The 12,134-nt window shown below is 40.5% G+C and overlaps 1 protein-coding gene and 1 long non-coding RNA gene across 2 annotated transcripts in view; one reads left to right on the top strand and one right to left on the bottom strand.

The window, feature by feature from the left end:
• The window catches only part of SGPP1 (sphingosine-1-phosphate phosphatase 1), a 31,870-nt gene extending 27,596 nt beyond the window's left edge, over nucleotides 1-4,274 (bottom strand). The window contains exon 1 of the mRNA XM_006072165.4: nucleotides 3,408-4,274. Within this exon, the coding sequence (XP_006072227.1) occupies nucleotides 3,408-4,103 (696 nt within the window). The 5' untranslated portion in view covers nucleotides 4,104-4,274. The remainder of the gene's footprint in view (nucleotides 1-3,407) is intronic.
• A 191-nt stretch (nucleotides 4,275-4,465) lies between these two features.
• LOC123464668 lies at nucleotides 4,466-10,247 on the top strand. The gene is made up of 3 exons (XR_006639685.1): nucleotides 4,466-4,737; nucleotides 5,541-5,681; nucleotides 8,566-10,247. It is a non-coding gene; the product is annotated as an uncharacterized LOC123464668 (long non-coding RNA).
• The last annotated feature ends 1,887 nt before the right edge of the window (nucleotides 10,248-12,134 follow it).

Raw genomic sequence — 12,134 nt, 5'->3', positions numbered from 1 at the left:
GTCTATAAGTTTACAGTCAGCCTGTGACTCACTAGCTATATAACTTTGAGTAAGTTATTCTTCCCCTATCTCAGTTTCATAATTTGTAAGCTTATATTACCAGTAAGACTGAACACTGGCATGTTTTAAGAGCAGACTATACAAGGTAATAAACATTTCAAACAGTGTCTGACCCATAGTAAGGCCTTAATAAATATTAATAAAGATAATATAACTTATTTTAATAATAATTTTAAAAGTAGTGAAAGCATATGGACTAGTTGGGAATGGGTTAGGCTATAAAGCATGTGATGTCACTAATTTTTTTAAAATGAAATTCACCTAAAAATGGTTTAATGTTATTAAGTCAAGTATAAAATTTGAACTCATTATATGCCATATTATTTAAAAATTAAGACTTTTTATTTCTGGAAAGAACATGCAGAAATAAATATAAAAGGAGTGCTTTACTTTTTATATTATTCTTCAAAAGACTATGTTTTTAAGATCTAATGTTCCTTATTTCTTACTTTTTCTCAATTCAGCTACAAAAAACTCCAACAAATAATATGATCAAGCTATTTAATACCTAGAGAAATGCCATAACACTTTTTATCCTGCATTACTGGAAAAAATTCTTCCAGAATATCAAATAATTGTTTGGAGCCATACTGTTTCAATTTCCCTTTTTGTATTATTAACATACCTTCAAAAGAACTGCAAAAGAACAGCAATGTTGGAGAAATATAAAATATAGCCTAAGGATCAAATATACTAATTTTACTGGATGGGACTTAAGAACGTACATTTTTTTTTTTCCTCAAAAATATTTAGGGAATTTCAATAAAACGCAATACCCATTACTTATCTAATGGATCAGAATCTCTGGGGGTAAAGTATAGGAACTGCAGTTGATGCAAGCCCCTAATAATTTTTCTGGCTTACTGTTATTTTAAGAACACATGAATAATGAAACACGAAGGTTTCATTTAAAAGGTTTCATGTAAGTGAACCATGACCAGGTTTCAAGCAGCAACAGGAAGTGGCATGAAGGGAGGAGTAAAGCAGATGTCCTACGAAAGGGAGATAACTCAAGTGTCCAGAGAAGTTTCAGCATCCTAGGCATTTAGAGACAAACACACCTGTCCTGAACAAGCAGCAGGAGCACAAGCAGACGGCGATTGTGAGCCAAAACTGCTATTACTTAGAATAACACTAGGCTTTCACTGTTTAATTCCTATCCCACTTCGCCATACATACATTTTTTCATTACTCACTCTGGAAATAAAAGCCTCCTTAAGTATTACAATACTAATTGGCAGTGAAGAGGACCAAAACACCTTAAAGCAAAGCAAGGTACTTTTGTTTTCAAATCATAACAAGGTTTTAAAACAAAAAGTAAAAAATTTAAAAGGTCGTTTAGATTTTTTGTACTGAATTATTACAACCATTTATAAATACAGAATTTTCATGTAAGGGAGTCTTTTTTTCAAAACAACTAATCAAAGACAAATAATTACTCAAATTTTGGAAGTTTATTCAAACCTGTAATGGACATGTAAAATAATAAACAACTTTTACAAGATTAATTCTACTGTAACTGGTCAGTTTCAACATCTGTAAAGTGACAGTTTGAGACCAGGAGACGTTTGAAGTCCTGACTAGCTCTAATTCTAAAACTGTATGATATATAAAGCCCTCAAACTTTGAATTAAATATACTAGGTTGTTGAAAAACTATACTGTAAGCATACTCTGGTAATTCAAATAACCCTAAAGTGTTAAAATACTGATAGATGCATCCTGTGGTACTGTTTTCAGACTTCCTGTTAGCATGTGCTCTCAATGAATGAACAGAAAAAAAACTACTCTTACTTGGACTGCTAAAAATTAATTGCTTGCAACATAGCTACTCAATGAGGAGTTTAAAAAGGCTCTATCATTACGGAATCCTGAAAATCTCATAAAAATAAGAGAAACATCATTAGCTAGCCAGTAAATGTCATAACTCAATGACAATCTTAAACTCTGAAGTATTTAGATTAAGTGCATTTGAGATATTTACCTATTATGCAAAACAAGTAGCATTACTTTACAATCTGAACATTACTGTGTAACTCCTTAGGTTGCATAGGGAAAATGAAAAAACATTCATGGCACTCTTCCCTCATAATTCTGCATTCTTACTACACACATTACACGTTTTCCACGGTCTGTAAGAGATGCACTGCCCAGAAGTGTCTATGAGGACAAGGGTTTATCTATACTGAAATTAAGTCTGAGATAGGTAACTTTACCGTAACAGAGTTTACACAGGATGTGTATTTCTCAGAAGATACTTTTGTGCTGTAATGGGGGGGAAAAAAATCAAGAAGTCTGATTCCTTAGATTCTTCATAGTTATTAACTTTATTCTAAAATTAAGGGACTGGTCTGCAGAATGAACAAACTTCATTATAATTTAAAAGACAGATAACTAACACAACATTGTACACCAACTGAACTTCAATAAGAATTTTAAAGTGACCAGATAAAACAGACATCAGTCTAAAAACAAATTTTGCTTCTATATAAAAAAGATCTAGCTTTTAAATCTGCATTTACAGACCACGAAAAACCGAAAAATGGGAGGCCAGAAGTAGTACGCAAAATATAAAAGTTTTCCTGTTTAAAAACTCACTCATCCCGGGCTGTCAGGCTGTCATATTTACCATTTTTACAAGCCCGCTGGTCTGACCAAGATCCCTACTTTTAAGACCAACTAAAACCAAGCATTTGCAAAGCTAATTCAACATACTGTAGCTCAACAACTGACAGTACAGATCAGTGATCCAAAAGCTAATTAAATTGTCTCTATCAGCAAATTAGCAACCACACCCCTTAAAAAGAGCAGTCAGGCGGTGCTCCATTAACTTCCACTAAGGGTGGCTTTCGTTTAAAATTCATTACTTCATTGCCTGAATGACCATGTTTATTTTACAAACACTGTCACCAGAAAAAGTCAATGACTTTACCTACGCCTGAAACAGAAATCAGTCTGGGGAAAGGCACCGTATAAAACGGGTGAATCTTAGTCACCCAACGATTAATTATAAGCACAGTATACTTAATCATAATGATAGTCTGTGCATCACAAGAATTAAAAACCTTTTGTCAACTCAACTAAAGCCCGATGATAATGTATTACTCCACGAACGGTATTTCCTTTAGGTTCCAAGAAAAGCATTACTATTAAAATAGAGTTTGATGGCTAAGTCTTAGGTTTTCCCTACCGTTTCATTATTATTATTTAAGGTAGAAAGGGCCTGTTTAGCGGGTACTGTGAAAACCTGTGGAAAGAGAAGTCTGGGAAGGGAATGGCCAAAATCAAACGACTGCGGAGAGCAACGAGGGCTCGGAGGCTGTGCGGGGCGAGGACAGGGACCCTTACCTGCCAGCGGCCATAGGTGAGGAGGATCATGGAGATGGGGATGGCGGTACCGGACATGGCATGGGTGGAGGGCATGCTGTACTCAGAGTTGTAGAAAACCTCCAACTTGACCACGGGTGGCGAAGCGGGCCGCGGCCAGCGGATGATGTCCTTGGTGCACTGGCCCAGGTACATGACCAGCACCCAGATGACCACGAGCCTCCGGCCCACCAAGGCGTCCAGGTTCCAGATCCAGAAGGGGAAGAACAGTATGTAAAAGAGTTCGTTGCCCAGCTCCGTGCCGAAGCAGAACAGGTAGTGGAGAGGCCAGTTACTCACGTGGGCCAACTGGCCCTCCTCGCCCGTCAGCGAGTTGCGGCGCAGAAGCCCCGCGCGCCGCGGCGAGGCTGGGCCCACCTCGGTCGCCCGCCCGTTCCGCACGCCGTTGGGGGCGCCGCCGTCGCCCAGCTTGGCCGGGCACTGATTGCGGTCGCTCCCGGGCGGCGGAGGGCCTCCGGACTGCCCCGGCTGCCGCTCTCTGCGCCGGGATTCTCCGGCGAGGTGCGCCTCCGCTTTCTCATCCTCCCTCGGGTCGGCGGCGGCCGCGGCTGTGCAGCTCGCCAGTGCTTCCACCCCGCACAGCTGCTGGAAACGGGCCACTTTCTGCGGGTCCTGCAAACTGTTCATCAGCTGGGCCAGCCAGTGCCCCACCGACATGATAACGGAACCGCGCGGCCCGCGGGACTAAGGACGGCGGCGCGAGGGTGGGCCGGCCCCCGGCGCAGCCCGGATCCGTCTCGGCGCGCCTACAGCAGCAGCAACTGCAAGGCGAGCGGCGCCTCCCGCCAACAGCTGGGTTCTGCCGGGTGACGGCGCCACAGGCCGCAGCGGCCGCCGCGCGCCCCCGCACCGCTCGCCCCTCCCTCGCCGCGCGCGCTCCGCCACCGCCCCGGCCTCCACGCGCCGGCGCGCGCCCCGCCGGGCCCCGCCCCCACGGCCTCTCGAGAAGGGGGCCCGGCGGCGCGGGTCAGCCTCGAGCGCACCCGGGTGGCGTGAGGGCGCTTAGGCTCTGCAGAGCGGCGGCCTGGAGGTTCTCCTTATTAATACCCACCAGGCGTCGCGGCGCTTGGCGGGCCGGACTTTGAGCGCCCCTCTTCAACTTCAGCCCTCGCTCCCTGCTAGCTGGGGTTGCCGGCTTCTCTCGGTCCGGCGTTGACTGGAAAAGGCCACGATCCTGGTGCCAGGTTCGGCGGTGCCAGTGGCCAAGCATCCGGACGTCCTGCTGGCACAGAATCAAATGGTGATTGGTGAACGAAAGCGGAGTAACTGCCACGCACTCAAGGAATTACAAGTAATTACGGAGCTGTCCTTAAAGCCACGTGCCAGTTGACTGGTGGTGACGAGAGTAAAGATATAGATCCCAGGACAGTAGGGTGTCATTGATTGTCAAAAGCTCAGAAATAGACGAAGTAAAACCAATAAATCGCTGAAGTAGTAATTAGTAAATGGGTATTGTGCACACACCAAAGAGACAGTTTGTCAACTAGGATCACTCAAACCAAGATACTGAGTGAGGCATCGGGGTATATTGTTATAAAGCAGCTTATATGGTGAGAAGGTAGTGATTTTTTTCTTCTTCATAGTGATTTGTTATAATAGAATTTTCAGCGGTTACCTCATATCAGCCTTGAGAAGCAGTTCAAATTTTGCTTATTATTTCCAAAGAAGTGACTAAGTTGGTTTCGTCTGCCCAAGGAATTAAGACTGGTCTCCGTTTGGTTTTGAATTTAACAAATATTTTTGTCTAAGTTACCAGATCACAGTTATTCTTAACCTACCTATAGAATTTCCTTTTGATAAATTCTAATAGCTAGCAGGGTTGCACAGAGGATATGTAATTGGCAGCTGAACTCAGGGGGTAGATTTCTGAGTTTGATAAGGCTGGTTTAGAAACAACTTTCATGTCCCACAAGTTACAAATTTGACTTCTAGAAAGAGAGGTTTTTATAAGAAGGGCTCTGAACTCTAGTTCCAGAAAGTTATTTCAGGTACAGTGAATGTCTAAATTTAAAATTTTGAACTTCTTCCAAGAAACAGGCTGGGAAATTCCCCTCTTTTATGTCATTAGAAATATTGTATTTTCTTCTTTCCCAGGGAGAATGATTCTCCTCCTCCCACTCCACTTGCCAGGCTGTGACCATAGAAAGATGAATAAACCATCATCTGTGCCCTCAAGTTGCTCACAAGATAAATAGGAGACAGAGATAGATCCCCCTCTGGAGTATAGAGCAGATGGTAAGTGCTAAAACTGAGTCATAAACAACATGTTCTGGAAAGGAGAAGAAACACGTTGACTAGGAACAGCAAAGAAGTTGTTGAGGTGATCCTATTAAGCTAGATCATAATTGAAAAGTGAGATATGAATAGTTGGAGAAGCCCATCTTTGGAAAAGAGAAAATGAATAAAGACAGGTGGAAATATGCAAAGACATATTTGGTAAACAGTTAATAGCTCATAGAATACAGAGTAGGAATGGTAAGTGACTGGAATGGGGTTAGAAAGGGAAGATAGGACCAGATTGTAAAGGCTGGGGATTTTATTTTGCAAGCAGTACATACATGCTAAGTTGCTTCAGTCGTGTCCGACTGTTTGTGACACTATGGGGCTGAAGCCCACCAGACTCTTCTGTCCATGGGATTCTCCTGGTAAGAATACTGGTGTGGGTTGCCATGCCTTCCTCCAGGGAATCTTCCTGACCCAGGAATCAAATCCGCGTCTCTTACATCTCCTGCATTGGGAAGCAAGTTCTTTACCCCTAGCACCACCTGGGAAGCGCTTGTAAGCAGTGTGGGACCATCAAAGGCCTTTCAGCTTGGCCACTAACACCATTAGAACTGTGCTTAGAAAGAGGACTAGGAAGGAAATCAATGGTGAATTGGCACAGGTCAGAGACCAGAGGCCAGGTAAATCATTAGAAGATGATTATAGTAACCAAGAGAGAGAATGAGTTCCTGAACTAGAATCAGATTCTGAGAATTGGAAGGAAGGGATTTGAAAGGATCTGCCCGCAATGCAGGAGACCCCGGTTCAATCCCTGGGTCAGGAAGATCCCCCGGAGAAGGGCATTGCAACTTACTCCAGTATTCTTACCTGGAGAATCCCATGGACAGAGGAACCTGGTGGGCTATAGTCCATGGTATCGCAAAGAGTCAGACAGAACTGAGCGACTTTCACTCCTCACTACATTTAAATTCATAGCTCTGCAGGCAAACAATAGTCCATCCCTGATTGGAAAATATTGTCTAATATTGAGACATTTCTAATTTAATGAGGAAGACATAACAAGAGAAAACATGCAAATATATTCAAAGATGTAAAGCAAAGCATAATAAACAGTTCTAGGAAGTGAGATCCAAGCAATCACTGTGGAGTGAGAGGCAGGAAGGTGGCATTGGGTTAGCTCTGACTGCTTCTGTCAAACAGATGATTAGCTGGTGTTTAAAGTCAAGGAGCAGCTTTGTAGAGAGAAATGTCTGTGAGGCACTTTACACATGCTTTTCTATGAAAATAATTTGTTAAGAGGGGAATTATTCAGATTCAGCCAAGAAATTTTTGATTCTGGGGATTAGTCTAAAGATAGCAGGGAAAAAAGAAAATATAGAAAAAAAAGTAGAAGGTGATCTTTACAGATTTTCTTCAATTTACAATAGTGGTCCTGATAAATTGAAATCATAAATTGAAAATATCTAGGTCAAAAATGCATTTAATACACCTAAACTACCTATCAGCATAGCTTAGCCTAGCCTGCCTTAAACATGCTCAGAACACTTAGGTTAGCATACAGTTGGCAAAATCACCTAACACAAAGCCTGTTTTTAAATTAAGTGTTGAGTATCTCATGTAATTTATTGTATACTGGCCGTGAAAGTGAAAAACAGAATGGCCGTGTGGATACAGAACGGTTATAAGTGTCTCAGTTATCTACTCTTGTCATCTAGTAGCTGACTGAGAGCTGCAGCTCCCTACTCTCCCCTGCCCTGCCCAGCCTTTTGTACTGCATATCCTTAGCTCTGGAAACTATCAAAATTCAGAATTTGAGGTATGGTGTCTACTAAATGTGTACTATCTTTGCACCATCATATAGTCAAAAAATCTTCAATCGATCCATCACAAACCAGGGAATGTCTGTATACCCCGTGGCTGAATTATGTCTCCTTCAGCACTGATAGATTTTGTCAGAATGCAATATTCCCTTTAAAGGTAATGGAAACAGAGGTGATGGGGAATGGGAATTTGGCCAATGACTGCACTAAGGAGGAAAAAGAATACAAGTTGACGGAACTTGAAGGGGCCAGCACTTTCCTGCTAGTGCAATAAATCTCTTAATGATAAGGAAAATGTCTTAGCTGTAAACCAAAGCACCACAGTGAAAAAAAAAATAGTAGTTTTGGTGGATTCTATTCACATTCACTCCAAACTTTTCATAATAGAAGATCTTAGGACTTAATAGAAATTTAATTGTATAAAAATTCAAATGTAAATATTCTGTGGCAAGCATTTTTAAAATAAAGCATAAACATTTTTTAAAAGAAAAAAATATTTCTGCCAAGTAAAGATATGACTCTCTGGGTGTGATTCAGTGTCTTGCCTGCAAAGTCAAATGTCTCTTTTTTTCAATTAATTTGTCTTTTAATTGAAGGATAATTGCTTTACAGAATTGTTGCTTTCTGCCAAACATCAACATGAATCAGCCATAGATATACATATGTCCCCTCCCTGTTGAATCTTCCTCCCACCTCCCTCCCCATCCCACCCCTCTATGTTGCTACAGAGCCCCAGTTTGAGTTCCCTGAGTCATAACAGCAAATTCCTATCTATTTTACATATAGTAATATAAGTTTCCATGTTACTTACATTGTAACAAATGTCTTAATCCATGTCCTACAATTGATATGTTAAATTTTGTGATATACTTCTTTGTATTTCATGTAATATTGAAACATTTTGAAGACTCATGTTCTATAAAGGCAAAATGTTGCTGTCATTTCTAATGGAACTTTCCTTAAAGTGGAAGGGAAATACAATACACAGTCTTGGCCTTGGTCGTTCTACCTTCAACAGATAATTTATCATAGTGAATTGTGGTAAATCATTGATTCGGGCTTCTCTGGTTGTTCAGGTGGGAGAGAATCTGCCTATCCCCTGGAGAAGGAAATGGCTACCCACTCCAGTATTTTTGCCTGGAGAGTCGCATAAATCGAGGAGCCTGGCAAGCTACAGTCCATGGGATCACAAAGACTTGGACATGACTGAACGACTAAGCACACATGCAAATCATTGATTCAGCTACTTTTACAATGAGTTCAAAGAACTTAATCAATAGAAATGCACCTTCTGAGTAATTTAGGTTCAAAACTATGTTATGCTGTATTGTATATTTGAATGTTGCTAAGAGAGTAGCTTTTTAAAAGTTCTCATCACAAGAAAAAAAGAACTAACTATGTGAGGTGATGGATGTTAACTAAAATTACAGTCATGTATTAAATCATTATGTTATACACCTTAAACTAATACAATGTTCAATGTGAATTATATCTCCTTAAACCCCTCCAGGGGATGGAGAAACTATATTACTTAATAAGAAAATGATATTATTCATTTTAAACTGAATATTCATTATTACGATCTATTTTCTTTTGCCTATCTGGAATCCAGCTAAATTTATTTTTTTGTTTGTTTAGTATTTTTAAATATTTTTATTGAAGTATAGTTGATTTACAATATTGTGTTAGTTTTAAGTGTACAACAAAGTGATTAAGGATACATAGATACATGTATTTGTGTGTCTATATACATATATATTCTTTTTCAGGTTCTATTCCATTATAGATTATTACAGAGTAGTGAGTCTAGTGCCTTGTGCCATACAGTAGGTCCTTGTTGTTTATCTGTTTCGTATACAGTTTTGTGTATATGTTAATCCCAAGCTCCTTATTTCTCTCCTCCTATGCATTCCCCTTTGGTAACCATAAGTTTGTTTTCTGTGTCTGTGAGCCTACTTCTGTTTCAAGTTAATTTCTTATTTGTTAAACTGCAAAATTTATATGTTGTAAACTAGTCACCATAAATTACTATTACTAAAATATTTTTGAAATGTAAATGTCATTACATAGCACTTATGGCATCAATAAGTGGACTCGATGGACGTGAGTCTGAGTGAACTCCGGGAGTTGGTGATGGACAGGGAGGCCTGGCGTGCTGCGATTCATGGGGTCGCAAAGAATCGGACATGACTGAGCGACTGAACTGAACTGATGAGTATTTTTGAATGATTAAATCCATGTTTATTAAATTATTTACATATAACCTAGTGATTTTATCCTGCATCTCTGATTAGTTTTATACTTTTCAAAATTAGGATTTCCTCTGAATTCTCAAAAAGATACCTATCAGCACAAAAGTAAAGAAGATGTATGATGAATATTGATAAAATTTGAAAAGTAAGGGTTGCATTTTTTTATCTTCTACATTTTCTCTGCCCCAGCCTTTCACTTTCTCCCAAAGGAATATTCTAAGGGGGAAAAAAAAAACGGTCTAAGAGTATCTCAGTCAACAAAATAAATGGTCTCTCACCCACTTTTACTTCTGGCCCACATAGGCTGAGATCACCATGGAATTTTTTTCCCTTACAATACAGACCACTTATACCATTTTATTTTACCCCAAGTCTGTGTGTGCTTTTTTTTTTTTAATTTATGTATTTATTTTGGCTATGCTACGTCTTTGTTGCTGCAGGCAGGCTATCTTCAGTTGCAGGGAGTGGGGACTACTCTTCATTGCGGTGCACAAGTTTCTCATTGTGGTGGCTTGTCTTGTTGCAGAGCACGGGCTCTAGGCTCACGGGCTTCGGTAATTGTGGCATGTGGGCTCAGTAGTTGGCACATGAGCTTAGCTGCTCTGCTGCATGTCGAATCTTCCTGGACCAGAGATTGAACCCATGACCCCTAAATTGGCAAGCAGATTCCTAACCCCTGTACTACCAGGGAGGTCCCTGCTCTGCCTTTCTTGATGCTTGTGTTCAGTTCTTCCTTGGATTTCATAAGCCAATAAATTCCTTTTTTATTTAAGGTTTTTTTGAGGTAGGTTTTGCAATTTTCAAATAAAATCATACAGGTGGTTAGAGCCTTAGTTAGAACTAGAAGTCAGATCTGATTGTTCACCTACAGCTTTGATGATGAACAGTTTTTGTTGTTGCAAAACCTGTTGCTGGCCCCCAGAGGCAAGGACCTGTGCTTTGCTTCTAAGTCGTTTTTATTTCTACTAACAAGATGCTGGGAGCAAAACTGACACTGAATAAGGAGTAGATGAGTTACTGTAAACATATACAGTTATGGAAAGAACGTTATCTTGATTCGGAAGACCTAGATTTGGGGCATGGATCTGCCACTGACCTCCTGTAAGATCCTCGGCAGATCACTTACAGTCTCAGAGGTACAAATCTTCACAGCACAATGGAAAGAACAAGAGCCTCGTAGGATTATGGAAAAGCTAAAAATGACATCATATAGGTAAGAAATTTTTTAGCTCTATTATGGGTTAACTGCAGGATATACATTGGAAATTTTATTTAAAGCCCTGTCTGAATTTCGTATATTATCATTTTAACATCACCATACAAATATCCATCATTATCTTAAACTCCACATATTTACATACAATGCATTGTCTTCTTCATATCTCTGCCTCTATTCACCACCCCCTCAAATCTCTTCCTGGCTTTAAAAACTGCTTTATAAAGGCAAACTGGATCACAGTTCTATCCTGCTTAAAGCTCTTCAGTGTCTCCCCATTGCCTTCAGAATAAAAAATTCAAATTTTACTTTGTCATTCCCAAAGAACTAAATGTAGATATCTCAGGATATAAGAGGAGAAACCAGGTGATTGAGATCTAGTCTGTCCAGCACTTTGGTTTTTACGTAGGCTGTTTGGCTCCTACCTGACTTTTTGCTATCTTCTCCCCTCCTCCCATGAGGTATGCAAGCTAGGGGAACTTTAACAGGCACAGTGAAAGAAGCCAGGTGGTGTTCAGGCCTTGTAGACAAGGTCATCATCATCCTGTTCCTGTCTCTCCCTCTTACTTTACTACTGCCTCGCTTATCCTCTTACCCTCACTCTATATTTAGTTATTCTGAAATGAATTGCTCTGAATATTTCATGCTCCCTTGTGCCTCTGTGTCAGGGCTCTGTGTCCATTCTGTGTCAGCTTGTATTATTTCTGTCTTGAACTCACTTCCTTCTATCTCTCACCTGGCTGAGTCCTTCAGGATTGTCTCCTACACTAGAACATAAATTAATTGAAGACAGGAATAATATCCTTGATTATTACCTATATCTTTCTGTATACCTAGCACCTAAATGTTGTCAATCAGTATATATATATGGACTTCTCTGGTGGCTCAGTGGTAAAGAAACTTCCTGCCAATGCAAGAGATGTGGGTTCGATCCCTGGGTCAGGAAGATACCCTGGAGCAGGAAGTGGCAACCTACTCCAGTATTCCTGCGTGGAAAATCCCATGGACAGAGGAGCCTGGTGGGCTACAGTCTGTGGGGTTTCCAAGAGTCGGACACTACTGAATGACTGAACAACAACAATATATGAGTGAATGAGCTTTAGAAATCCATTCCTGCAGAACTCCCCTAGAAAGATTCTGAAGCCTAAACAGATTGTTAAAATGTATATAAACTTGA

The sequence above is a fragment of the Bubalus bubalis genome, chromosome 11 (genome assembly GCF_019923935.1).
Source record: "Bubalus bubalis isolate 160015118507 breed Murrah chromosome 11, NDDB_SH_1, whole genome shotgun sequence".
Lineage (NCBI taxonomy): Eukaryota > Metazoa > Chordata > Mammalia > Artiodactyla > Bovidae > Bubalus > Bubalus bubalis.
The sequence above is the reverse complement of the archived record's forward strand: the minus strand, read 5'-3'. Positions and strand labels throughout refer to the sequence as shown.